The following is a 27,855-nucleotide window of genomic DNA, read 5'->3' on the forward strand; positions in this document are numbered from 1 at the left end:
GGAGAATGAGGAAGGAAGATGCGTTTGGCCTCAGACGTGTTGAAGGTATTAAGAGGCCAACAGGAAATGAGGCCATGGGCTAGAGAGAAGAGCACTGATTCATTCCCCAAATGCCTCCCGAAATTCTGTGCGCCAGGGCTTGTGCTTGGCACTTGGAGTACAAAGATGAATTCAGCAGTCCCTTTGGTGTTTGCCTTATCAGCTAAGCTGAAAACAAGATTGATTAGTACATACTCCTCAGTGTTCATGCCTGACCTACTTTTCCTTATTTAGTAAGTTATTTTTAATAAATGTAGTAAGCTCTGGCAATCTAGGCACCCAAAACAAAAGCTGGGATCATGAAACAAAAGTATACATCTAATCTTTTTTTTTTTAATTTTAAAAAACTTTAAAAAGTTTTCTGTTTTATCAGGTCCCCTTAGAACATCCAATCATTTCATTTGAACTTGTTTTCTGTTCTTACGCTGAGGTAATCATTATCTCCTTTCTTTCATTTTTTTCGTTTATCTTACATGTGTATTTCTTTCTTTCTCTTTTTTTTTTTTTTTTTTTTTTGAGGCGGAGTTTTCGTTCTTGTTGCCTAGACTAGAGTGCAGTGGTGTGATCTCGGCTCTCCACAACCTCCGCCTCCTGGGTTCAAGTGATTCTCCTGCCTCAGCCTCCTGAGTAGCTGGGATTACAGGCATGTGCCACCATGCCTGGCTAATTTTGTGTTTTTAGTAGAGACAGAGTTTCTCCATGTTGGTCAGACCGGTCTGAAACTCCTGACCTCAGGTGATCCGCCCTCCTCGGCCTCCCAAAGTGCTGGGATTATAGGCGTGAGGCACCACGTCCAGCCTATTTCTTTTTTTAGAGAAAGTGTCTCACCTTGTAACCCAGGCAGCTGGAGTGCGGTGACATGATCATGGCTCACTGCAGCCCCAAATTCCTGGGTCCAAGGGATCCTTCCCTTTCAGCCTCCGGAGTAGCTGGGACTACAGGCACAGGCTACCATGCCCAGCTGATTTTTAAAGTTTGTGTAGAGGCAGTCTCACTGTGTTGCCCAGGCTGGTCTTGAACTCCTAGTCTCAAGTGATCCTTCTGCTTTAGCCTCCCAAAGCGCTGGGATTACAGGCGTGAACCACCGTGCCCGGCCTCCAGGTTTTTGGTATTGTAAGCATTCTGTTCCAAAATTTCCATGTATGTCTCCTATCATACGTATGTAAGAATATAAACTTAGGAGTGGTATTTTGCTGGGTTATAGGGTAAATAAATGTTCAACTTTTTTTTTTTTTTTTTTGAGACAAAATGTTGCTCTGTTGCCCAGGCTGGAGTATAATGGTGTGATCACGGCTTACTGCAACCTCTGCCTCCCAGGCCCGTGTGATCCTCCTATCTTAGCCTCCCAAGTAGCTGGGGCTACAGGCATACACCACCATGCCCAGCTCTTTTTTTTTTTTTTTTTTTTTTTTTTTTTTTCCGATAGAGATGGAGTTTCACCATGTTGCCCAGGCTGGTCTTGAACTCCTGGGCTCAAGCAATTCACCCGCCTTGGCCTTCCAAAGTGCTGGGATGACAGAGAGCCACCATGCTCAGCAATGTTCATCTTTCGTAGCTATTGCTAGACTGTTTCATGAATGAAGTGCTTATCCCAGTATCCACTTCACCAGCAGTGTACTGTGTCTTGCAACTCCACAGTCTTACCAACATTTGCTGTTGGCCAAGTGAATGAGTAGAAAATGGAATCTTTGGGAACTTGGTTTCTAGGTCCCTCAGCCCCGTTGCTGACTATCTCCTCTTACGTTTATTGGCATATGTGTTTTCTGTGAAATATTCATGTCTTTTGCCAGTTTTTCAGTAGGGTTCTTGGTGCTTTATTTTTTGTTGATCTTTAGGGCTCTTTATATATTGCTGATTTTAATCCTTCATGTCTATTGCAAATATCTTCTCCCAGCTTTTAACCTATTATTCCGCTTTCTTTAAGGTGTCTTCTGTTGATCAGCCGTTCTTCATTTTAACATAGTGAAATGTAGTTTTTCACTAGTACTCAGTTTTCTGGGTCTGGTTTGAAGTCTTTTCCTGAACATAATCCTTGCCTTTAAGGAGCTTATGCATTCCCCAGTGGAGGAGACAGATAATGGCACTCAGACGTCATGTGGGCCTTGATTGTTAGAAGTGGCCACTTTTGCCGGGCGCGGTGGCTCAAGCCTGTAATCCCAGCACTTTGGGAGGCCGAGACGGGCGGATCACGAGGTCAGGAGATCGAGACCATCCTGGCTAACACGGTGAAACCCCGTCTCTACTAAAAAATACAAAAAACTAGCCGGGCGAAGTGGCGGGCGCCTGTAGTCCCAGCTACTTGGGAGGCTGAGGCAGGAGAATGGCGTGAACCCGGGAGGCGGAGCTTGCAGTGAGCTGAGATCCGGCCACTGCACTCCAGCCTGGGCGACAGAGCATGACTCCGTCTCAAAAAAAAAAAAAAAAAAAAAAAAAAAAAAAAAAAAAAAAAGAAGTGGCCACTTCTGCCTGTGGAGCGGGAGTGAACGTAGGAAAGATCTCACAGGGCAAAGTCTCGAGTTAGGAATTAAGAGATGAGTAAGTGGACAAGGGCAATGGGCATTCTCAGTGGGGGACGAAGGGCATGAAACAGCCTGACCCGCCCCGGGCACTGCCAGGAGGTCCAGATGGCGGGAGCTGAGGGTTTGAGGGGCTCAGGCAGGGCATCATGAGGATGGCTTTGGGTGATCTGTATGCAGGGGAATATTGAAGCCATGGGAACAGATCCTGAGGATCCGGGGGGAATGGAGAGAGGAAGGGGAGAGAGAGGCCAGGGCCTGATTCCTGGATGCAGAGAATGTTATCAACGCCTGGTGTGGCTCTGTTGGCATGCTGCCTGCTGTGCTGTTGGATGCTGTATTTCACCCTTAGGTGTTGGGCAAAGGCTGACATGTCTGCAGAGGGCAGGGCGTGTTGTTGGCAAAGCTAGCCAGAGGCAGAGCACTCTCTCTCCCTTGTTGATAGAGACGTGAGTTCAGAGAAGTCTTGCTCAACTGTAGGAGTGTGAAAGCACGGTAACAGATGTGAGGGAGGCCACAGGGCAGAGGTCTGCAAGTGATGGCCCATCAGCCAAATCTGGCCCACTGCCATTTTTTTTTTTTGGAGACAGGGTCTCACTCTGTTACCCAGGCTGGAGTACAGTGGCGTGATCTTGGCTCACTGCAACCTCCGCCCCCTGGGTTCAAGTGATTCTCCTGCCCCAGCCTCCCAAGAAGCTGGGACTGCAGGCGCATGCCACTACGCCTGGCTAATCTTTGTATTTTTTTGGTAGATATGGGTTTTCCCTGTGTTGGCCAGGCTGGTCTCAAAGTCCTGGCCTCAAATGATCCGTCCGCCTCAGCCTTCCGAAGTGCTGGGATTCCAGGCGTGGGCCACCGTGTTCAGCCCCACTGCCTGATTTAGTTCATAAAGTTTTATTGGTACGCAACCCCTCCTGTTTACAAATTGTTTATCGCTGTTCTTGTGGTCTAGTGACAGAGTTGTTGCAAAGACTTTTTCTGTCCTTTACAGGAAAAGCATGCTGGCCCCAGCCACAGGGAGTCGTGGTAGCTGTGGTCACCCAGAGAGGACGTCCCAGCCACCATTGCGGTTTAGCTGGTGTTGCCAAGCAGATCATGGATCTAGGTCCTGCCTGCAAATGTTGCCATCTTTTCTCATTTTCAAGGGAAGCTGGAAATCTAGATTTTTTTTTTTTTTTTTACTGTGAATATTCCTTTTTTTTTTTTTTTTTTGAGACAGATTCTCACTCTGTCGCCCAAGCTAGAGTGCAGTGGCGTGATCTCGGCTCACTGTGACCTCCGCCTCCTGGGTTTAAGTGATTCTCCTGCCTCAGCCTCCCGAGTAACTGAGACTACAGGCGCGTGCCACCACACCCGGCTAATTTTTTGTGTTTTTAGTAGAGATGGGGTTTCACCGTGTTAGCCAGGATGATCTCAATCTCCTGACCTCGTGATCTGCCCGCCTCGGCCTCCCAAAGTGCTGGGATTACAGGCGTGAGCCACTTAGCCTGGCTAAATATTCTAATTTTTAAACATCCGCTCAGTTTTTAGAAGCCAAACCTCAGTAGCCCAAGCAAAACACATCTACAGGCCAGTTTGTCCGGCGTCAGTCTGTCTTGGTGGGAAAGACAGGAACTCTGGAAACAGATTTGGGTGTTCTCAGTCCCTGGATATCCTTGGGCAAGCCGCATGTCTTCTTGTGACTCACTTTTCTCTGTTGTGGAATGGAAATATCCCGCTTCCCTGGTTGTGAGGACCAACGAGAATTACTAGTCAGGTGGAGGGGCTTAGCGCAGTGCCTGGTGCCTGGTAAACCTTTACCTGGTAGTCATTGCTGTTATTTATTTATTCATTTATTTATTTTACACAATAATTAACTTATTGAGAGCCTTCTCTCCCCGCCCTTGCAGTCTCTAGGTCACTTTTTCCACTTGTAGATTTTGTGCGCAAGCCCCAGAAAGATGGCTCAGGGCAGGGGCGCTGCATACTGTTCAGTGAGGCCCATGACCTGGCTCTGTCTTCCTCATGTGGCAAGAGCACAGCCAGCAGATCCAGCTGCTTGTATCGTGCCTTCACCCGGGCCACCTTCTCGGCCTCCTCCTGCCTGTAATTTTCCTTCAGGATCTGGTACTATTCCAGAGTGGCCCGCTGCAAACACTGAACCACCAGCCAGCTACGTTTGTTGTCCTGGATGTCAGTGTCAACTCTGCCGGTCACACTGGGGTCCCCAAAGAGGTCAAGGTAATCATCCTGAATCTGAAAGAACTCTCCCATCTCCAGCAGGATCTTCTTGGCATCGGCATGCTCCTTCTTGTCATCCATTCCTGCCATGTACATGGCTGCAGCTACAGGAAGGTAGAAGGAGTAGAAAGCTGTCTTGTACTTGACAATAGATTTGTACCTCTTTTCGGTGAATCTGCCAAGATCCACATTGCCCTGGGGGGCTGTGATGAGGTCCAGAGTCTGCCCAGTCTGTCTGGTAGGAACTCTGCAGGAAGAGCTCAATCAGGTTCAGGTAACAGGGCTGCTCCCGGCAATACAGCTTCAGCAGGCAGTAGATACATGCTTCCAGAGGGATAGCGTCATTGATGGCATCCAAACCCACTCCCGGCTTCTGATACCAGCAGATCTCTCCCCAGTGGGTGAGGGATGAATTCTTGATGTCATCTGCCACCAGGAAGAAAGCTTGCAGCAGTTCCACACACCAGTCCCCGGTTAGGGCCCGCTAGAGGCTATCAGCATCCGGTTTCCTTGGCTCCACCAGCTCCCAGAACACTATTAGCACCGTCAAACCTCGGTGATACTTGCCTCCAATTGCATTGTACTCCAGGATCTCCTTGAGCCCGGCAATAGCATCTCCTGTCTCTGGGTGCCCCATCTCATCCTCAGTCAGCACCCTAACAATCTGGGAGTAGTGCTGAACGAAATCCTGCTTTTTTTGGGCATAAACATCTGATTTCTGGTCTCCATTCATTCTGAGGGAGGAGCAGAGGGCTCTGTTCCTGGATGCAGGTTCCTGCTCCGCTGTTATTTTTTTTTTTAAGAGACAGGCTCTCGCTCTGTTGCCCAGGTTGGAGTGTAGTGGCACGATCATAGCTCACTGCAACTTTGAACCCCTGGGCTCAAAGCAGTCCTTCTGCCTCAGCCAGCCAAAGTGCTGGGATCATAAGGTGTGAGCCACCGCCCCAGGCATGCTATTACTATTACATATCCACTGCTGCCCCCATTACTCCTCCACTTTCCCCTCTGGGTAGGCCCGTAAACCAGGGCTCCACCTTCTGACTGGCTGTAGGTGGTCAGATTGCTCTTGGCCACCCAGGAGTCAGCGGGTTCTTAGTTCTGGAGAAGCTGGTTGACCACAAGGGAATTGTAGGTTACTGGGCTGGCACCATGGCTGCCCTTTGGAAGGTTCTGCTCTGACCTGTCCCTGGAGGGCTCGTCAGGCCCCAGCCAGAAGAGTTGTCACTTCCCTTCCAGCCACCCACTGTGCAAGGGACAAATCCCATGCTGGTTTCGTGCCATCTTTCACTAAGGTGCGGGAGGCACTGGCCTGAGTGATCTCTTTTCAAGCAAAGCCCCATCCCGCCATACTCACAGGACTGCTGTCATAGTCAGGAATGTGGATGGTTGGTTCTTCCATTTTTGTGGAACTCGGGGATGGGGGGATGTGTCTGTTGTCAGGGAGGTGCCATGGTAAATTGACAGGGCCTGATATTAGTGAAACCGCACTGGGATAGCAGCAGCCATTTAAAGTAATGATGGTAAGACACAGCAGTGGTGGTGGTTTGGTTTACATTTATGACCTTTTAAAAGTGTTTGGCATTTTAAGGAGAGGTTTGTTTTGTTTTGTTTTGTTTTGATTTTTGAGACTCATGTTGCCCAGACGGAGTGCAATGGTGCAGTTATCAGCTCACTGCAACCTCCACCTCCCGGGTTCAAGGGATTCTGCTGCCTCAGCCTCCCAAGTAGCTGGGATTACAGGTGCTAATTTTTGTATTTTTAGTAGAGACGGGATTTCACCATGTTGGCCAGGCTGGTCTCAAACTGCTGACCTCAGGTGATCTGCTGCCTTGGCCTCCCGAAGCTCTGGGATTACAGTCATGAGCCACTGTGCCCGGCCAGGAGAGTTTTTTTCTGATAACAGAAGTAATGCTTTCTCATTTTAGAAAATGTGAAAATTTCAGATATATAAGGAAGTCGAACAAAACATCTCCTATGTATGAAGAAGAAAAGAAGCAAGTAAAAAAGAAAAAAAAAAGAAAAGTCTCCCATGGTTTCTTCACTCAAAGACAGCTGTTAACATTTTATTGACTTCTATGGAGTTTGCCCTATGCTTCTGTTTTACGTAATACAGTGCTGTAGTGAATAGCTTCACGTCAAAATTCTTCTATAATTTTCTCAAGTTAGAGTCTTAATTATTGGATCAAAGGAAGTGAACATTTTTAAACCTCTTGATATATATTACCAAATTGTTTTCTTTCCCCTTTCTTTAATAAATAGAGATGGGGGCCTCTCTGTGTTGCCCAGGCTGGTCTTGACCTCCTGGCCTCAAGTGATCCTCTTGCCTCGACCTCCTGAGTAGCTAAGATTGTAGGTGTGAGCCACCATGCTCAGCCACTGATTTTAACTTGTACATTTTAAACAAAATTTCTAGTAAAGTAGAACATTTCTTTGATATGTCTGTGTCAGGATTCAACTCTCCCAGGTCTTTGGAGAGGCTTTCTAACAAAGTGTCCCCCGTGGGTGGCCATCTGCCCTATGAGAAGGTCATTTCTAGTTCCAGGTCACGCACACTGTGTCAGCTGGTGGGGTGTGGAGTTTCAGGCCCAGGCCTCTTGGAAAGTACCTGAAAGAGAAACAGCTTAGAAAATAAGGACTTGAACAGTGGTGTGGGTTGAGTTTGGAAAGTTTAGACCATGTTAGTGGAATCAGAGCTGGGAAGAGGTAGAAATTACCTCCTGTCACTGGTTTCCAGTCCACACTTCTCAGAACTCTCCCGTTTTCCAGTTGGGCACAGTGCCTCACATCTGTAATCTGAGCACTTTATTAGAAGACCAAGGCGAGTGGATCACTTGAGGCCAGGAGTTTGAGACCAGCCCTGGCCAACATAGCGAAACCTCGTCTCTACTAAAAATATAAAAATTAGCCAGGTGTGGTGTGGTGCACTGTAGTTCCAGCTACTCAGAAGGCTGAGGCACAAGAATCACTTGAGCTTGGGAGGCAGAGGTTGCAGTGAGCCAAGATCGCACCGCTGCACTCCAGCCTGGATGATGGAGCGAGACTCTGTCTCAAAGAAAACTCTCCTATTTTGCAAAGGAGCTTCATGGTTCTCTTGAAGAAAATTAGGAATGGAGGCCACCTCTGTGTCAAAAACAACATCCCACATTTCTGTGTTTTACTTTTCTTTTTCTTTTTTTAAGAGATAGGGTCTTGCTTTGTTGCCCAGACTGGTCTCAAACACCTGGCCTCAAGTGATCCTCCCACCTTGGCCTGCCAAAGGGCTGAGATTACAGGTGTGAGCCACCACGCTCGGCCTGTTTTACATGTTGACAGACAGCATATGATCACGTGTATAAGGGTTTCTGAACCCACTCTAACTGCCGGAATCACAGAGCCTAGAGAAGGGGACATAACTGCCCTGTGGCTACCCAGTGGCTTTCTTTTTTTTTTTTTTTTTTTTTTTTTGAGATGGAGTCTCGCTCTGTCGCCCAGGCTGGAGTGCAGTGGCCAGATCTCAGCTCACTGCAAGCTCCACCTCCCGGGTTCATGCCATTCTCCTGCCTTAGCCTCCCAAGTAGCTGGGACTACAGGCGCCCGCCACCTCGCCCGGCTAGTTTTTTGTATTTTTTTGGTAGAGACGGGGTTTCACCATGTTAGCCAGTATGGTCTCGATCTCCTGACCTCGTGATCCACCCGTCTCGGCCTCCCAAAGTGCTGGGATTACAGGCTTGAGCCACCGCGCCCGGCTACCCAGTGGCTTTCATCTCTCAGGACAGCAGGCATTCTGGTGAGGATTGAAGAATTAGTCGTAACAGATTTCAGCAGGTCTGCAGTGATGAGATGGGTTTCTCACATATTGTTAAGTTGAAAGTAGCCGGGTCTGAGTAGCGATTAGGAGCCGTAGCTCAGTCTGAGTTGAGTACCTGTTTAAAATCTGCATTCAAGGCCTTCTTCCTAGAGGCCACAACTGCAGTGAGATCCATGTGTGGGGCTCACCCGCCCCAGGGCTCACAGCTGGGCAGGGTGATTGCCACTCAGATTCTTGTGCCAGCGCAGATCTTGTTCTGAAGCTTTTCTTATTCCCCTGAGACTAGAAAGACTTTTGGATACTTTTCCCTTTTTCTTTTGGATGAAATTGCATCTCCAGTAGAACAGCAGCATTCCATGGTGCCTCAGCCACGATCCTATGGACAGATTTGCAGCGAAAACCTGACAAGAGACTGTAAAGGAAAAGCAAGGTTTGTTTTTCCGGGTCAAAGTTGTTAATATTTAAAAAAACAAAAAAACACAAAAAACTTTGGCCCGGCACGGTGGCTCATGCTTGTAATCCCGGCACTTTGGAAGGCCGAGGCAGGTGGATCACCTGAGGTCAGGAGTTCGAGACCAGCCTGGCCAACATGGTGAAACCCTGTCTCTACTAAATACAAAAAAAAAAAAAAAATTAGCTGGGCTTGGTGGCGGGTGCCTGTAATCGCAGCTACTTGGAAGGCTGAGGCAGGAGAATCGCTTGAACCCGGGACGTGGAGGTTTCAGTAAGCTGAGATCACGCCATTACACTCTAGTCTGGGCAACAAGAATGAAACTCTAAAAAAAAAAAAAAAGCTTTGATTATTAAAAAGTTATATGACTATTTTAGAACATTTTTCTAGTACAAACAGAGGTAAAGAATAACCTGGGTGCAATGACTCACACCTGCAATCCCAGCACTTTGGGAGGTCGAGGCGGGTGGATCACTTGAGGTCAGGAGTTTGAGCCCAACCTGGCCAATGTGGCAAAACCCTGTCACTACTGAAAATACAAAAATTAGCCAGGCGTAGTGGTGTGTGCCTGTAATCCCAGCTACTTGGGAGGCTGAGGCAGGAGAACTGCTTGAACCCGGGAGGTGAAGGTTGCCGTGAGCCGAAATTGTGCTGCTGCATTCCTGCCTGGTGACAGAGCAAGACTCTTTCTCAAAAATAAAAACAAAAGAAAAACAATCCCATAGTTCTTTAATTCCAGTGACATTTTAGTGTTGTTCTTTCCAGACTTTTAATTTTTAATTAATTTATTTTTATGAGACAGGGTCTCTCTCTCTTACCCACGCCGGAGTGCAGTGGTGCAATCACGGTTCACTGCAGCCTCAACCTTCAGGGCTCAAGCGATCCTGCCACCTCAGCCTCCTGAGTAGCTGATACTACAGGCACGCACCACCAAACATGACTAATTTTTCTGTTTTTTGTAAAGACGGGATTTTGCTGTGTTGCCCATGCAGGTCTTGTCTTCCTGGACTCAGGCGATCCGCCCGCCTTGGCCTCCCAAAGTGCTGGAATTACAAGCATGAGCCACCGTGCCTGGCCCTTTCTTTCATTTTTTAAGACTGATTTGTATTCCATCATTAGAATGTTCCATAATTGGTGCAAGAATTCCTTTATTGTAAAGTGTTTAGGCTGCCTTCAAATTGAGGCTTTTTCCCATGGCCAATTATAATACTAATAATTTTCATAATGAACCCGCATCATTAGGAGCTGAAACAAATTAGGTTTTTAAGCTGCAGCTAAGTGATGGTTAAGCCGAGGCTGCTGCAGAGACTGGTGCACCGACTCGCTGCTGTATTGTGCGTAATTGCTGGGTTCAAGGGGAACACAGTGGGCGTTTCTGGGCAGTGACTCAAAGGTGCCTGTGCCCCTGGAGCAGAAGGCTCACCCCTCCTTTGGTGTTTCAGAGCCTCTGGGATATTGGGTACCTGAAGAGCTGCAGCCCCAGCTCTGCCCTCAGGGAGTTTCTGTTTTGGTGGGGAGAAGGCCACCGAAACCAGGGAGTGCAGCTGTGTTTGTGTAAGTGGCCTGTGCTGTGCACACAAGGGTGGGTGGAGCCAGCCCTCTCTGGCGAGAGTGTGGGTCGGGGGCGCAGGAGAGGGGATGCCATGGTTGGGTCTTGGAAGGATGGGCGTGTTTGCTTGGAGGCTGGTATAGAGAAAGGATCAATTGCTAGAGGGTGGTAAGTGGCTTGGAATGTTCTGGAACTTTCTAGAATTAGCTGTAGGTATCAAAAGTGGAGGGCTTTGTGTGAGTACGAACAGTGGCTGGTCATGGAGGGGCTTGTGTGCCTTGTCATCCTCCTCTGGAGTCTCCAGTACCCTCCTAGGGCCTGGGACATGGCACGCCCTCCATCGGGGAGGCCGCGTGCCTTCATGAGATGTTTTAGCTGAAGTCCTCACCTGTATTTCCCAGGCTGTTTTGAGAGTTGTTTCATCCGGGCCGTGAGGACATGTTGGGACATACCCCGTGTGCCGATGATGGAGGCGGCCCTGGCTGCCCGAGAGATGAGTGACACTCAGGAGTAATTGGCTTGGAAGGCAGTCCTCTGATTTGTACCTCATTGTGGTTACAGAAACTTCTAATTGAAGACACTGAGCTGAGCTGTTCAGCCCGCCTGCCCGAGGGCACCCCAGGTCTGATCTTCTGGGCGGGTTGTGGGCTTTTGTCGGAGGAATTGGCAGCTCTGTGGCAGGCCTGGCACCCACAGAGCTGCCGATTCCTGTGTTCGGAGTTGTTGCAGGCCTGACTCACCTGTGTTCTCATGCTGTATACTCAGGGCTGCCCTTGTGGCCATTCCTCCTTGAGACTGAAAGGGTAGGCAAGTGCTGGAGGTGAGGGGCCAGGAGAGGCAGGGAGGCCAAGATGAGTTGACTGTCTGCTGTATGCCTAGTGCTGTGTGGGTACCTTATACACACCTGTCTGTGTTATCCCTATGAAAAACACTTAGGATACATGTTGATAACTCCATTTTCCCAAAGAAAGCAAGCTTGGAGAGCTTAGATACTACCATCAAGATGATATGATAGCCAGGCATGGTGGCGCGTGCCCGTAGTCTCAGCTGGGTGACAGAGTGAGACTGCTGTCTCTACAAAAAATTAAGAGATCAGTTGAGTGTGGTGGCACATGCTTGCAGTCCCAGCTGCTCGGGAGGCGGAGGCAGGAGGATGGCTTTATCCCAGGAGGCCATGGGGCTGCAGTGAGTGGTGATTACGCCACTGCACTCTAGCCTGGGTGACAGAGTGAGACTCTAAATAAATACATAAATGTCACCTTTTATTAAGTAGTGTATGTGTGACCTTGAGTTATTCAATCAAGGTCACACATACACGACTGAGAGGCAGCACAGGGAACAAACCCAGGTCGGGTCTGGCTCTATGGCCCATTGTCTTAGCGAGGAGGGCTCAGTCTGAGGTTCACCTTGGGCTTCACTTACAGGCCCTGCTTAAAGAGGGGGAAGAGGAAAGGAGAGCACGACCCACGTCTCTCAAGCACTACACACCCTCATTGTGACAACACGCCCATGCAGGGCCCTGGCCGGTAGGGCCCCCACTGATACAATCTGGAGATTCCCATGACTGTCCCCTCAAGCGTACACATCATATTTTATCCCCATTTTGCCAATGAGGAAACTGAGACCCAGGTAGTTACAGTGACGTCCTCACAGTCGCGTGGCTCGTGATAAGACTGGGACCCTGGGCTTCTGGTGTGGTCCCAGACTGTACTACCCCAGCAAGATTTCAATGAGAAGGGTAAGACCGCCTTCCCTGGAAGGGAGACAGATCTGGAGCAACCCCTGGAAAGAAGCAGGCATGGGCTCTGGCATTAGCGTGCACACACGCTGCATCAGCTCTGATTATTATTATTATTATTATATATTTTTTTTGAGATGGAGTCTCGCTCTGTTGCCCAGGCTGGAGTGCAGTGGCCCGATCTCGGCTCACTGCAACCTCTGCCTCCTGGGTTCACGCCATTCTCTTTCCTCAGCCTCCTGAGTAGCTGGGACTACAGGCACCTGCCACCACGCCTGCCTTTTTTTTTTGTATTTTTAGTAGAGACGGGGCTTCACTGTGTTAGCCAGGATGGTCTTCATCTCCTGACCTCGTGATCCTCACACCTCGGCCTCCCAAAATGCTGGGATTACAGGCTTGAGCCACCGTGACTGGCCTGATTTTTTTTTTTTTTTTTTTTTTTTTTTTTTAGAGGTGGGGCCTGTTGTCACCCAGGCTGGAGTGCCTTGGGATTATAGCTCACTGCAGCCTCCAACTCCTGGGCTCAAGCCGTCCTCCCGCCTCAGCCTCTTGAGTAACTGGGACTATTGGCGTGCGCCTCCGCACCTGGCTAATTTTTAAATTTTCTGCAGAGATGGGATCTCAGTATGTTGCCCAGGCTGGCCTCAAACTTCTGGGCTCAAACGACCCTCCTGTCCCAGCCTCCCCAAACACTGGCATTACAGGTGTGAGCCACCACACCCAGTCCCCTTAACCTCTTTCAGCCTTGGTTTCCTGTCCGTAAGTGAGAGAAATGTCACCTTATCAGTCTGTGTGGCTTAGGAGAGACTAGGACATTTGATGTTGGTTGCTAAATGTTGGACCCTGGCCTGGCACTCCAACAGCCAGTGCCATGGGGGGCGGCCATCATATGGGGGCATTTGCAGGCCTCTTCTCATTCAGACAACTGGAGGTGCCGACTGGAATCATTGTCCACCTTCACTCTGTCATTCTGAAGCGGTGTATAGAACATTCTAGAACATTCACCACGTGGCACGCCCCGGCTGGGTCCCAGCGATGCAGCTGTGAATGAGGCAGGCTTGGGGTTGCTGCCACCTGGGGAGGAGTAGAAGGACCGTGGTTACAGCCACAGGTGGATGCGGTTACTAGGGTTCTGGTCAGTGCTGTGGAGGGTGCAGAGGGCATGTGATGGGTCATCCTGAGCGACGCAAGCTGGGCCTGGAGGATGTGGAGTCTTTGCAAGGGAAGAGGGTGGGCTGGAGCGACTACAAGGAGAAGGTCTCAGGAGGTGGGGAAGAACTCGCTGGGCCTGGTGGCCAGTCAGCAGGGGCCGGGCGGGGGAGTGGGTGCAGACAGCTTTGCAGAGGACAGAGAGGGGTGATTCGGTGCCCATCTAGGGCTTCCTTTGTGGTCAGTGATGCTTCCAGGGCACCCTGGAGACATGAGGAGGTAGAACCTGTGTCCCAAAACCCCTGCTCCTTTCCGAGACATGCTGGGTTCTCATCTTCAGCATGGTGGGTGCTAATAGGGAGGCTGAGATGGGTGGATCACCTGAGGTCAGGAGTTTGAGACCAGCCTGGCCAAAATGGTGAAACCTCATCTCTACTAAAAGTATAAAAAATTAGCTGGGCACAGTGGCGCATGCCTGTAGTCCTAGCTACTTGGAAGGCTGAGGCAGGAGAATCACTTGAACCCACCTAGGAGGCGGAGGTTGCAATGAACCCAGATCACACCATTGCACTCCAGCCTGGGCGACAAGAGTGAAACTCCATCTCAATGAAAAATGCGGCCGGGCGCGGTGGCTCAAGCCTGTAATCCTAGCACTTTGGGAGGCCGAGACGGGCAGATCACGAGGTCAGGAGATCGAGACCATCCTGGCTAACACGGTGAAACTCCGTCTCTACTAAAAAATACAAAAAGAAAAACTAGCCGGGCGAGGTGGCAGGCGCCTGTAGTCCCAGCTACTCCGGAGGCTGAGGCAGGAGAATCGCCTAAAACACGGGAGGCGGAGCTTACAGTGAGCTGAGATCCGGCCACTGCACTCCAGCCTGGGTGACAGAGTGAGACTCCGTCTCAAAAAAAAAAAAAAAAAAGAGAAAAATGCACGCATGATGAAATGATACACTAAGCAGTTGGGCCAGAGGGGAATTACCAGTAGCAAGAAAGAAGCTGCGCTGGTGACTAGAACCCGGAATTTCCGCTGCTCTTTCTTCATGGGCCTGTGCGGCGGTAGGTAGGCTGTAGGATTGACTTTGAATTCTTCCTGGCTGCCAGAGTAAAGAGGCAGGATCAGGTTCTTGATTCATGGTGCCCTTAAGGTGTTAGGGTAAGAAAAGCAAGCATGAGACCAGGCGCGGCGGCTCACACCTGTGATCCCAGCACTTGGGAAGGCTGAGGCAAGTCGATCCCTTGAGGCTAGGAGTTTGAGACCAGCCTGGGCAACACAGACACCATCTCTACAAAAAGGAAAAAAATCAGCTGGGTGTGGCGGCAAATGCCTATTGTCCCAGCTGCTCTGGCAGCTGAGTTGTGAGGATTGCTTGAGCCCAGGAGTTTGAGGCTGCCATGAGCCAAGATCGCACTGCTGCACTCCAGCCTGGGTGACAGAGGGAGACCCTGTATCTCAAAAAAAAAAAATCAGCTGTGGAAAAGCATGGTGTGTTTCCCCTGCCCTGAGGCTGACTCTGCAGGGCTACTGCTGTACCTTGGTAACTGCTCGTGTCTGTCCTATTCACAGATCTGCCGGAGGCTCTGGGCAATGACCCCGGGACTCCAGGCCAGAGGGGTCTGAAGCCGTTTGGGAAAGCAGCAGGACTCCTTGGGAAGATGGCCATGGCCCCAAGCCCTTCCCTGGTGCAGGTGTACACCAGCCCCGTGGCTGTGGCCGTGTGGGAATGGCAGGACGGGCTGGGCACCTGGCACCCCTACAGCGCCGCCGTCTGCAGCTTCATCGAGCAGCAGTTTGTCCAGCAGAAGGGCCAACGCTTCGGGCTCGGGAGCCTGGCCCACAGCATCCCCTTGGGCCAGGCAGACCCCTCGCTGGCCCCTTACATCATTGACCTCCCCAGCTGGACCCAGTTCCGCCAGGACACCGGTAAGACGCTGTCTGCCTCTCGCACATATCTGGGCGCCGCACCTGCTTTCCCACAGGCTCTGTGCCAGGTGTTGGGGTGATGGACGTGACCTACAGAGCTGCTCTCTCCCTGCAGCACACGTGGTGGTAGGTGGGTGCAGTGAGTGGGAACATCCACACAGGTTGAGTGCAGCTCACAGTGAGACGCTGTGGGAGGCCCTTCCCCTTGTCTCGCAAAGCAGAAATGCCTGTCCCGACCGCAGAGGTTGGAGGGTCTCTGGCAGGCAGGCTGGCATGGAGGGGTGGTGCGCCATGGGAGTTCAGAGGGCCCTGCCCCACCACTCAATGGCTGTGTGCCCTGGGCAGGCAACTGCGTCCCTCTGCATGTGTGCATTTCTGCTTTTTGGTCTGCGATGTGTTTTGATCTTTTTTTTTTTTTTTTTTTTTTTTTGAGACGGAGTCTCGCTCTGTTGCCCAGGCTGGAGTGCAATGGTGTGATCTCGGCACTGCAACCCCTGCCTCCTGGGTTCGAGCAATTCTCCTGCCTCAGTTTCTCGAGTAGCTGGGATTACAGGTGCCCACAACCACACCTGGCTACTTTTTGTATTTTTAGTACAGACAGGGTTTTGCCACGTTGGCCAGGCTGGTCTCGAGCTCCTGACCTCAGGTGATCTGCCTGCCTCGGCCTCCCAAAGTGCTGGGATTACAGGCGTGTGCCACCGCGCCTGGACCTGCAGTGTGTTTTGATCAGGATTATTGAGAATGAGGCACCAGTTTCCTCTTGGAGCCGTCCCTTCCTCCATTCCAGGGTGATTTTGTCCCCAGGGCCATCTGACAATGTTTGGAGACATTGTTGGTTGTCACAGCTGAGTGGGTGGGAGGTGGGGGTGCTCCTGGCATCTGGTGGGTGGAGGCCAGGGATGCTGCCCACCGTCCTGCAGCGTATAGGGCTGGCCCTGCAATAAGGACTTATTGGCCCATAGTGTCACCAGTGCCAAGACTTGAGAAACTGGTTTTTCCTTTTTTTTTTTTTTTCCAATTTTAATTTTAAATTTTTTTAAAAAGTATGGGATTTTTTTTCTTTTTTTGTTTTTGTTTTTTTGTTTTTTGTAGAGACAGGATCTCCATCTCCCTGTGTTGCCCAGGCTGGTCTTCAACTCCTGAGCTCAAGTGATCTTCCTGCCTTGGCCTCTGAAAGTGTTGGGATTACAGGCTTGAGCTATCACGCCTGGCCCTGGAAACTCTGTGTTAATCTTTGTCAGGAGTGTCGTAGAGTCTGTGAAAACTGTGGCTGTCAGTCAGCTCCCAAGTCATCGCCTTCATGTTGTGTGAAGTCAACTGAGAAAGATAGCAGACAGGATAAATAATAACACTGAAATTGCATATTGTGGTGGAGAGCAGGAAGTGTTAATTGGGGAATGAAAGTGGCAGGTGTCATAGAGGCCGTGGATTTGAAGTTAGCTGGGTATAGTGTCATGTGCCTGTAGTCCCAGCTCTTCAGGAGGCTAAGGCAGGAGGATCGCTTGAGCCCAGGAGGTCAGGGTGGCAGAGAACTATGATCACATCACGGCACTGCAGCCTGGGCAACAAAGGGGACCCTGTCTCTAAAAATAAATAAACAAATAGCAGCATGACTGTGTACCTACTGTGTTCCTATTTATTTGGGCTGTTGAAAAAAGAATTTGAACGTTCCCTGTATTTTGGGGATGCTAGCAGACTAACCTTTTGTTTTTCTTTGGAAACAGGCACCATGAGGGCTGTGCGGAGACACCTGTTCCCCCAGCACTCAGCCCCTGGCCGAGGTGTCGTCTGGGAGTGGCTGAGCGACGATGGCTCCTGGACCGCCTACGAAGCCAGCGTCTGTGACTATCTGGAGCAGCAGGTGGCCAGGGGCAACCAGCTCGTGGACTTGGCCCCGCTGGGGTACAACTACACTGTCAACTATGCCACCCAAACGCAGACCAACAAGACTTCCAGCTTCTGCCGCAGTGTGCGGCGCCAAGCAGGGCCGCCTTACCCGGTGACCACCATCATCGCTCCGCCGGGCCACACGGGCGTTGCCTGCTCTTGCCACCAGTGCCTCAGCGGCAGCGGAACTGGCCCCGTGTCAGGCCGCTACCGCCACTCCATGACCAACCTCCCTGCGTACCCCGCCCCCCAGCACCCCCCGCACAGGACCGCTTTTGTGTTTGGGACCCACCAGGCCTTTGCACCGTACAGCAAACCCTCACTCTCCGGGGCTCGGTCTGCGCCCAGGCTGAACACCACCAACCCCTGGGGCGCGGCTCCTCCCTCCCTGGGGAGCCAGCCCCTCTACCGCTCCAGCCTCTCCCACCTGGGACTGCAGCACCTGCCCCCAGGATCCTCCACTTCTGGTGCAGTCAGGTATCGTGGGCAACAGCCACTCGTTTTGTCCGCCCTGTGTTTCCGCTCTTACTTGGCTGGGAAGACTCACCCCAATTCCTGCAGACGCGGCTCCTGCCCCCTGGGTGGTCCCTGCCATGGCATCTCATTTGCATGTGCCATGTGGGTGCTGAGGTGCCGTGGCCGTCCAGAGCCTACCTGACCCCTTGTACCCGAGTCCTGGTGGTCACCACACGGGTTAGAATCTACAGTCCTTTCACTCACGATGCTGGGACCCTCCACGGAGAGCAGAGTTAGAGGCCTGTGGCCTCTGCTTGCGGGCTTCATGGCAAGTATTGTGCCCGAGAACACCGGGTCACTGCCTGTACACTGACTCCTGCCATGTGCCAGGTCGTGAAGACCCAGAGACCAGAGCATCAGCCCTTACCCCTGCGACCCAGTCTAGTGTGGGGGGCTGTCAGCACGGTGTGAGGGAGGACAGAATGTGGAGCATGTGGCAGTGGCTGCAGGTGGCATGGGTGACCCGGCCCCCTGCTGATGCAGCCCAGCCCAGAGTGCCTGGTAAAGCACTCAGCTCCTTGAGAGAGAGATAAGGATACCACGGGCCCAGTGCAGACCAGAGCAGGTGGCATTTAAAGTGAGGAGATTGGCCAAACACAGAGGCTGACACCTTTAATCCCAGCACTTTGGGAGGCCAAGGCAGGAAGATCATTTGAGCCCAGGAGTCAGAAACCAGCCTGAGCAACATAGTGAGACCTCATCTCCACACACAAAAAAAATTTTTAATTAGCCAGGCATGGTGGTGCACACCTGTGATCCCAGCTACTCAGGAGACTGAGGCAGGAGGATCGCTTGAGCCCAGGAGGTCGAGGCAGCAGTGAGCTGTGATCGTGCCACTGCACTCCAGCCCCTAGGCGACAGAGCGAGACCCTGTCTTAAAGCTGGGCCCAGTGGCTCATGTGTGTAATCCCAGCACTTTGGGAGGCCAAGGTGGACGTATCATCTGAGGTCAGGAGTTTGAGACCAGCCTGGCCAATATGGTGAAACCCATCTCTGCTAAAAATACAAAAATTAGCCAGGCATGGTGGTCAGCACCTGTAATCCCAGCTATTTGTAAGGCCGAGGCAAGAGAATCCCTTGAACCCAGGAGGTGGATGTTGCAGTGAGCCAAGACCATGCCACTGCACTCCAGCCTGGGTGACAAAGAGTGAAACTCCATCTCGGCCGGGCGCGGTGGCTCAAGCCTGTAATCCCAGCACTTTGGGAGGCCGAGACGGGTGGATCACGAGGTCAGGAGATCGAGACCATCCTGGCTAGCACGGTGAAACCCCGTCTCTACTAAAAAATACAAAAAACTAGCCGGGCGAGCTGGCAGGCGCCTGTAGTCCCAGCTACTCGGGAGGCTGAGGCAGGAGAATGGCATGAACCCGGGGGGTGGAGCTTGCAGTGAGCTGAGATCCGGCCACTGCACTCCAGCCTGGGCGACAGAGCGAGACTCCGTCTCAAAAAAAAAAAAACAACTCCATCTCAAAAAAAAGATAAAATGAGGAACCCCCCTGGATTTCCCTGGATTTGGCCAAGGTGAATGCTCTGGGCTGGCCGTAGCCCTCTGACGCTCTGGCTGACTTGGGGCTTCGTCATTCATTATTGAGAGTGTTGGGCTTGGAGCACATTTTGAGAATTCAGAGTGGTAGCTGGGACGGGGCTTTCCGAGAGTGTGCTGGTGTGGGTGGTGAGGGAGTGTGTGGGCCGCACTGGCCCTGGTCAGCATCCTGCTGCCTCCCTGCTCACTGGCCCACCCCTGCCTACCGCACCCACGTCAAGGGCTGAAACTTCTCAGGGTGGTCGAGACCTCCTTGGCAACTTCTCGGACCTCTAGTATTTTTTCAGACTGTGTTTCTGAGGACCCTGTCAGCTTGTGTAAGACACAGTGACAGCGCCTCCCACTTATTGGTTCGTGTCATGTGCCAGGCCCTCCTGAGCAGGCTGCATGAGTGACTTCACTCATGCCATGACGCTCTCAGGCTGAGCAGTGTTCTTCACTTACAGGGGAGCACGTCCAGGCCCATGAGGTTGGCGACACAGCCAGCAAGTGCCAGAGCTGGGATTCAGCCCAGGCCCCAAGAGTGCGCTATCTGGGGCACATGGGGAGTTCTTGATGCTCCCGGGAAGGCAGGGGGCTCTTTTAATACATTTTAATTTTATTTTGTTACTATTTTTAGAGACAGGGTTTTGCTGTGTCACCCAGGCTAGAGTACAGTGGTACAGTCATGGTTCACTGCAGGCTCGAACTGCTGTGCTCAAGTGATCCTCCTGCCTCAGCCTCCTGAGTAGCTGGTACCACAGGTGTACACCACCACACCCGGCTAATTTTTCAGTTTTATGTATTGGCATGGTCTTGCCATGTTGTCCAGCCTAGTCTTGAATTCCTGGCCTCAAGCAATCCTCTTGCCTCAGCCTTCCAACGTGCTGAGATTATAGGCATGAGCCATCACACCTGGCCCAAAAGGCCTCTTGAGGGATGAGCTAGGAGGAGGCCAGTAGACAGGAGAGTGATGGGCCTTGGGTGAGTTAGAGTTCTCATGGGCATCTTCTGCCAGGAGTTGGGGCACGTGCATCTGAGATCTTTCTGGGAGTTGCGAGTACAGGAAGGTGTTATTGGGGTTCTCTTGAGGACACAGACATAGGCAAGCCGGGCTCAGGGAGGTGCTGCCTCAACTTCCCGCCCTGAATATCTGGGTCAGCCTGTTTCAGAGAACAGTGTACTCTATCTACAGGCCCAGGAGGGTTCTTAGAGGCACTGGGACTTCTGTCAGCTCTGTTTCACCCAGCCTCCTGGAGCTTCTTAAGTTCTTAGGAATTATTTTGAGGCAAATTTCTGGATAGTGCTAGAGCGGGATTCTCTTAATGTGGCTTTGTTCCTTTCTCCTGGTATTGGGCCCCACTGGTCTCTACTAAACCATTTGCGTTTCCCCCAATATTTCTCTGGGGTCCCCATCCCTAGCCTGAGGGCCTGCAGAAGTGCTGATGTGGGTCCCACTGGTGTGGGCCAGGCAAGTTACAGAAAAGAAGGTGGCTGGGCCAGTCCGTCTTCCCTTGGTGCTGGGCTGGGCTTGCTGTGTCTTGCCCCACATTTAAGTCAGGAGGGAACCAGGCCAGCAGGCTCTGTTAGTAGAACCAGCCTCAAAGGGGCCTGTCTCCTGGGGTAGGTGTAGGTGCATCCTGATTCCTTTGGTTTTCTTGGAGCTGGAGAGGTGTAATTCACCTGCACGGGCCTATCCCCGCGCTGAAAAACAGGCTTTTCACCTGCCTGATTTGTAGTGAGGCCCCCTGCAGTAACCCTCCTCTGACAGGTATAGAGCCAGATGGGGCTTAGTAAATACCTGACCTCTTAACCTAGCAGGTGGCGAGCTTCTCACAGCCAAGTGCTTGTCAACAGCAGCAGGTGAAAGTTGCCTTGGATGTGAGGGGGGCAGGCAGGGCAGGCGGGGCCCATCTAGAGCCAGCGCCATGGGCTGGGGAGGCCCGAGAACCGACTTTTTACTGGCAGCCACTAGAAATACCATGTGAGCGCATGAAATCGAAAAATTTCCTGGAACTCATGTGCACAGCTTCCACGTGCCCCCTGGGAATAGGCCGTGATACAAGAAAGCGTGTCATCTGGGGCTGAGCTGCTGGGTGGCAGTAGATTTCCTGGTAGCTGAAGTTGATTCCTTTAAGCATCAGAACTTGTGTTTCAATGATATTGGATGGAAATCTTTCCTAAATGTGTCATGCATGCTCTTGTCTCCCTTAACGGAGAGCGTGTGGCACTGCATAGCACTTGGATGGCTTGGGGTGGTGGTTATGACCAGCAGTCTGTCACAGCTCAGCAAGGTGAAGCCTGTGGGCGTTTTGCTCTGTGCCAAATGGCTCAGTGGCCCTACAAAACTGCGCCCGCTCAGCTCTTGGTGGCTTGCTGCTGTGGTGGGCGGCTGCTGCTGCCCCTGCCCTTGCCTCTGAAAGAACTCACTTCCTCTTCCTCCTGCGGCCGCCTGTCTTTTGGCTTGTGGGATTGGAGTCATGGGGCCCAGATGGGGCCTTGCTGCTGACTTATGGTAGGCCCTGGGTCTCTTCTCTATTTTTTTCTTCTTTCTTTTCTTTTTCTTTGCTTTTTGTTTTGTTTTGGTTTTTTTAAGAAACAGGGTCTCACTCTGTCACCCAGGCTAGAGTAAAGTGGCGTGACCATGGCTCACTGCAGCCTCAAGCTCCTGGGCTCAAGGGATCCTCCTGCCTCAGCCTCCTGAGTGACCAGGACTACAGGCTTGTGCCACTGTGTCCAGCTAATTTTTAAAATTTTTTGTAGAGATGGGTCTCACTATATTGCCCAGGCTGGTCCCAAACTCTTGGCCTCCCAAAGCACTGGGATTACAAGTGTGAGCCACCGTGCCCTGCCTCTTCTTCTTTTGAGCTGAGAGAGGGTTGGACTGGTCAGTTTCTGAGGTTGCCTTCTGTTCTATTGTTGCTGTGGTTTTCAGGATGTAGCTAGGGCCCTACAGGAAAGTACCTGGTGGACCTTAGGGCCTGGCTTCACCTCCCTCTGCTCCTGCAAGACCTGGTCCCCACGGATATGTGTCCTGAGTCTCCTCACTGCCCTGGCGGCCTTTGGGAATCATCCTCATAGGTAGAGGAATTGAGGCTTGGGAAGGGGACTTGCCATGCCCAGCGCACACGGCTTTGAGCGGGAGCATACGCTTCTAGCATCGTCTCCAGCCTCTGCAGCTCATGGGACTGGCTGCCAGCCCCAATCCCAGAGGGTGTGGCCTTGGAGAGGGGCTTTGGATCTCCTTCCTCTCCTGCCTCCTGGTTTTGCCCCTCGCCCTGCATAGAAAACTCAGAGTCCTCATGTCTCACATTTCCCACGCTGTCTGGGATCTTCTAGAGATGGTCACAGACAGGAAAGCCAGGGAGGGCCTGATAGGCGGACCAGGAGTCAGGGAGAGGAGGAGGGTGCCTGAGGTCATGACTGTAGGGACTTCTCAGAGAAGGACACTTCGGGGGGCAGTTGGTGCCCCCATCTGGGAACGTTCTGCAGGTCTGAGCCCTCTGAGGATGATGAGGGCGATTGATAACCTCTGAGGTTCCATCCACCCCTGGGGGCCCCCATCTTGGGAACCTCTGTATCCTTGTATGGTTCAGTTCCTAGAGGTCACAGCAGGGACACACACCGGGGGGAACTGTGATTATATGGGGGAAGTGGTGATATTTTTAGAGCTTTCTGCAGAACACACTCCTGGTTTCCTGCTCTCCAGTCACAGGGTGAGCGCCCATTGGAAGCCTCACTGTGCTTCTGCTTTCTGCTCTAGTCCTTGGAAGCAAGGACTTCTTGTTCGTTCTTGTTAGAACAGAAGCAAGCCTTCTCGTTCAGATACGTGCCTCTCTCTGGTGAAGGAAGACCTCACTTACTGGGATTTTTCTGTGGGGTGGAGCAGTCAGGGACCCCATCTCTGGTGGGGGTGGTAGGGGGAGGAGCACCATGGGCTTAGAGCCCCTCTGGGCCAGTGATGCCTAGCCTGCTGCATAGCCCATTTGTTTTGTAGACTTACAGTGCCAAACTTCAGCTTTCTGGGCTCCAACTAAGGGCTTGAGCTCAGTGCTGCCCTAGAGGGTCCTGAATGCCTTCACTTACAGAACCTTAGAGTTGTAGAGACCATCAGAGATGATCCACTTTCCTTTAAAAAAAAAAAAAAAAAGGACAAGAGGGCTGGGCAGGTGGCTCACACCTGTAATCCCAACGCTTTGGGAGGCCGAGGTGGGTGGATCACTTGAGTTCAGTAATTCAAGACTAGCCTGGCCAATATGGTTAAACCCTGTCTCTACTAAAAATACAAAAATTAGCCGGGCATGGTGGTGGGCTCCTGTAATCCCAGCTACTCGGGAGGCTGAGGCAGGAGAATTGCTTGAGCCTGGGAGACAGAGAGGTTGCAGTGAGCCAAGATCACGCCACTGCACTCCAGCCTGAGTGACACAGCGAGACTCTGAGGAAAAAAATAAAGGGTGGGGAAGAGTTGAAACCGACTGAGGAAGGGGAGGGGTTTGCTCCAAATGAATGAAAAGGTGAGTGTCAGTAGAGCCAGGACCTTGACCCAGGTGTCCAGACTCCCTGCCCTTCTTGGCATTATCAGGGCCCCCATATCCACTGCCAGCCTTGCCTTTGGATTGGGAGTAGGCGAGGAGAGCAAGAAGCTGCTGTTTGCGTGGCACAGCCGCAGAGACAATCCTGTTTGAGAACAGTCAACAAACAAACTCAGACCATGCACAGTGGCTCATGCCCATAATCCCAGTGCTTTCAGAGGCCAAGGTGGGAGGATCTCTTGAGGCCAGGAGTTTCAGACCAGCCTGGACAACATAGCAATATTCTGTTTATATATATATTTTGAAAACTAGCCAGGTGTGGTGGCGCTCACCTGTAGTCCCAGCTACTCAGGAGGGTGAGGCAGGAGGATCACTTGAGCCTAGGAGGTGGAGGCTGCAGTGAGCTATGATTGCACCACTGCACTCCAGCTAAGGGCTTGAACTCCAACAGAGCAAGAGCCCAACTCTGTGAGCCCAGCATGCTTCCACCATGTCACTCTGCTGGCATGACCCTACCTCTAAAAAAAAAAAAAAAAAGAGATATGATGACTTAAAACCAAATGAGTGGCCAGGTGTGGTGCCTCATGCCTGTAATCCCAGCACTTTGGGAGGCTGAGGTGGGCAGATCACCTGATGTCAGGAGTTTGAGACCAGCCTGGCCAACATGACGAAACCCCTGTCTCTACTAAATATACAAAAATTAGCCGGATGTGGTGGCACACACCTGTAATCCCAGCTACTCGGGAGGCTGAGGCATGAGAATTGCTTGAACCTGTGAGGCAGATGTTGCAGCGAGCCAAGATCATGCCATTGCACTCCATCCAGCTGGGGCACAGAGTGCCTCGAAAAAAATAAATACAAAGACCAAATGAGTGACCTGAATATAATCATTGTAGGGAACAAGACGGTAATCCCAGCACTTTGGGAGGCCAAGGCAGGTGGATCACGAGGTCAAGAGATCAAGACCATCCTAGGTAACATGGCGAAACCCCATCTCTACTAAAAATACATAAATTAGCCAGGCATGGTGGCATGCGCCTGTAGTCCCAGCTACTTGGGAGGCTGAGGCAGGAGAATCGCTTGAACCTGGGAGGCGGAGGTTGCAGTGAGCCAAGATCACACCACTGCACTCCAGCCTGGCAACAGAGCGAGACTCTGTCCCCTCCCCCCTCCCCCCCCCGAAAAAGAAAGAAAATTACCACTGGTACAATACTCTGAAGTTTTTTTTTTCTTGATTTTTCACCAGTTTCCCACTACTGTCCTCTTTCTGTCCCAGGATCCAATCCAGGGTCCCACTTCGCTTCCAGTTCTTATTCTCTCTGTCCTTCTCTGGGCTGAAACAGTTTGTCAGTCTTTATCCTTCATAACCTTGTTACTTTCATAGAGGTGCTTTATTGAATGTCCCTTAATTTGAGTTTGTCTTAAGTTTTCCCACGTTTGGACAAAGATAATGCCCTTCATTCTTTTTTGACAGAGCCTCCAGCCTAGGCTGGAGTACAGTGGTGAGATCATAGCTCACTGCAGCCTTGAACTCCCAGGTTCAAGTGATCCTCCCGCCTCAACCTCTCAAGTAGCTGGGGCCACAGGTGCATGCCACCACACCTGGCTAGTTTTTTCTTTTTTGGAGATGGGGTCTTGATTGTTGCCCAGGCTAGATAATGCATTTTTGACATTAAATCCCCCCAAAATGGTGTGTCCCTCCCAGAGCATTGTATCATGGGGTTTATGATACTGACTTGTCTGTTACTGGTGACGAAGGTCATGAGCATTTGCTAAAGTGGTTTCTGCCAGGTGTCTCCTCTAAACAGGTGCTATGAGAACCTGCATTTTTTGTTTGTTTTTGAGACAGGATCTCTCTCTGTTGCCCAGGCTGGAGTGCAGTGGTGTGATCTTGGCTCATTGAAACCTCTGCTGCCCAGGTTCAAACGATTCTCCTGCCTTAGTCCCCCAAGTAGCTGGGATTACAGGCACCTGCCACCACGCTTGGCTAATTTTTGTAGTTTTAGTAGAGATGGGATTTCACCATCTTGGCCAAGATGGTCTTGAACTCCTGACCTTGTGATCCACCCACCTCGGCCTCCCAAAGTGCTGAGTCACCGCGCCTGGCTTTTTTTTTTTTTTTTTTTTTTTTTAAGACGGAGTCTCACTTTGTTGCCCAGGCTGGAGTGCAGTGGTACAATCTCAGCAACCTCCACCTCCTGGGTTCAAGTGAAAGATTCTCCTGCCTCAGCCTACCGAGTAGCTGGGACTACAGGTGCGTGCCACCATGCCCAGCTAATTGTTTGCATTTTTAATAGAGACGGGGTTTCTCCATGTTAGGGTGGTATCAATCTCCTGACCTTGTGATCCACCTGCTTCAGCCTCCCAAAGTGCTGGGATTACAGGCCTGAGCCACTGCGCCCGGCCCGAAAGCCTGCATTTTGCTAACACTGGTGGGTGTAAAATATCTTTTTATTTTCTTTATTCACAATAGGTATGAAACGATTGTTTTCAGAGCCTTTTTTTTTTTTTTGAGACAGATTCTCACTCTGTCGCCCAGGCTGGACTGCAGTGATGTGATCATGGCTCACTGCAGCCTCAACCTCCTGGGTTCAAGCCGTCCTCCTGCTTCAGCCTCCCAAGTACAGGTGTGCACCACCGCTCTTGGCAGACTTTTTAAATTTTTTGTGGAGATGGAGTCCCACTATGTTGCTCAGGTGGGCCTCAAACTCCTGGCCTCAAGTGATCCTCCCACCTCATCCTCCCAAAGTGCTGGAATTACAGGTGTGAGCCACCACACCCCTCCTGAGTCCTCTGAATTGCCCAGGAAAACAAAACCAAAGGCCTCTACACAGAGGCACCCAAGGAGCGTGAAAGCGCGAAGGCACCTCAGTGACTCCCACTTGGCGATGACACAGTGTTTCTCTCTCTCTCGTTTCTGATAAGTCAGCAGCACCGTAAGCTCTGCTCTTTTCTCCCCCAGTGCCTCCCTCCCCAGCGGTCCGTCCTGCAGCCCGGGGAGCATCCCTGCCACTGTGCCCGTGCAGATGCCAAAGCCCAGCAGAGTCCAGCAGGCGCTCGCAGGTAGGTGCCTGCCCTCGGGCTGCAGAGCAGTCTGTGCTCCGCGGGACTCAGTGGGGAAGAAATTGTGATGTGGGGCCTTGTCACCCTCTGGATCCTCAGGGAGAGCCAAAGCGGCTTCCTAGGGGAGCAGTGCCTCTTTCTGGTGATGGTGTCCCCCCAGAGTGAGCCCAGGCACACCTCCTTTGGCTCTCTGGGGACGTGGGGCCTGATGACGGTGGGCGCTCGGGTGCAGAACTTTTCATATCCTTTAACATTTTTGCATTGAATTGCATTGTATTTAAATAGTCACTTTCATGTCCTGAAATGCTTTAAACATTTCCTTAAAGGAGCCCTCTGGGGAATTAATAGAACTATTTCGGCTGTAGTTACCCTTATATCTTGAATAAGAAGCACCTTTTGGGTCCAGCCAGATCTTGTGCTGTACTAACCATACATCTTACATCTTGGAACTGTTTGGGGTTTGGTTTGGTTTGGTTTTTTTCGTGAAACAGAGTCTCGCTCTGTCACACAGGCGGGAGTGCAGTGGCGCTAACCCAGCTCACTGAAGTCTTAAACTCCTGGGCTCAAGCAATGCTTTCACCTTAAGGATCCTTAAAAATACCTACCGCTGGCCCCCGCACCCATTCTCTTTCAGCAGCCTGGCTAGCAGGGTTTGCAGAAGCTCCACACATGGCAGGGTTTTGGTTTTTTTTTTTTTTCTTTTTTCTTTTTTTGAGACAGAGTCTGTCTCTGTCACCCACGCTGGAGTGCAGTGGCGGGATCTCAGCTCACTGCAACCTCTGCCTCCCAGGTTTAAGCAGTTTTCCTGCCTCAGCCTCCTGAGTAGTTGGGATTACAAATGCCTGCCACCACACCCAGGTAATTTTTGTATTTTTAGTAGAGATGGGGTTTCGCCATGTTGGCCAGGCTGGTCTTGAACTCCTGACCTCAAGTGATCCACCCACCTTGGCCTCCCAAAGTGC

At 51.3% G+C, this 27,855-nt stretch overlaps 2 protein-coding genes and 1 pseudogene across 6 annotated transcripts in view; 1 reads left to right on the forward strand and 2 right to left on the reverse strand.

Moving 5' to 3' along the window:
- Window positions 1-27,855, reverse strand: part of TMEM120A (transmembrane protein 120A) — a 436,474-nt gene that overhangs the window by 376,665 nt on the left and 31,954 nt on the right. The window lies entirely within an intron of this gene.
- The window catches only part of DTX2 (deltex E3 ubiquitin ligase 2), a 47,272-nt gene that overhangs the window by 4,364 nt on the left and 15,053 nt on the right, over window positions 1-27,855 (forward strand). For 4 of the 5 annotated variants that reach the window (XM_050783711.1, XM_050783713.1, XM_050783710.1 and 1 more), the window contains 3 exons: window positions 15,017-15,373; window positions 17,098-17,737; window positions 26,793-26,893. In XM_050783711.1, the coding sequence (XP_050639668.1) occupies window positions 15,106-15,373; window positions 17,098-17,737; window positions 26,793-26,893 (1,009 nt within the window). In that variant the 5' untranslated portion in view covers window positions 15,017-15,105. Of the gene's footprint in view, window positions 1-12,774; window positions 13,436-15,016; window positions 15,374-17,097; window positions 17,738-26,792; window positions 26,894-27,855 lie in introns of those variants that run through there. The other variant, XM_050783712.1, reaches the window with a different exon arrangement.
- On the reverse strand, window positions 4,453-5,544 carry LOC126950420 (farnesyl pyrophosphate synthase-like; annotated as a pseudogene).

The sequence above is a fragment of the Macaca thibetana genome, chromosome 3 (genome assembly GCF_024542745.1).
Source record: "Macaca thibetana thibetana isolate TM-01 chromosome 3, ASM2454274v1, whole genome shotgun sequence".
NCBI lineage: Eukaryota > Metazoa > Chordata > Mammalia > Primates > Cercopithecidae > Macaca > Macaca thibetana.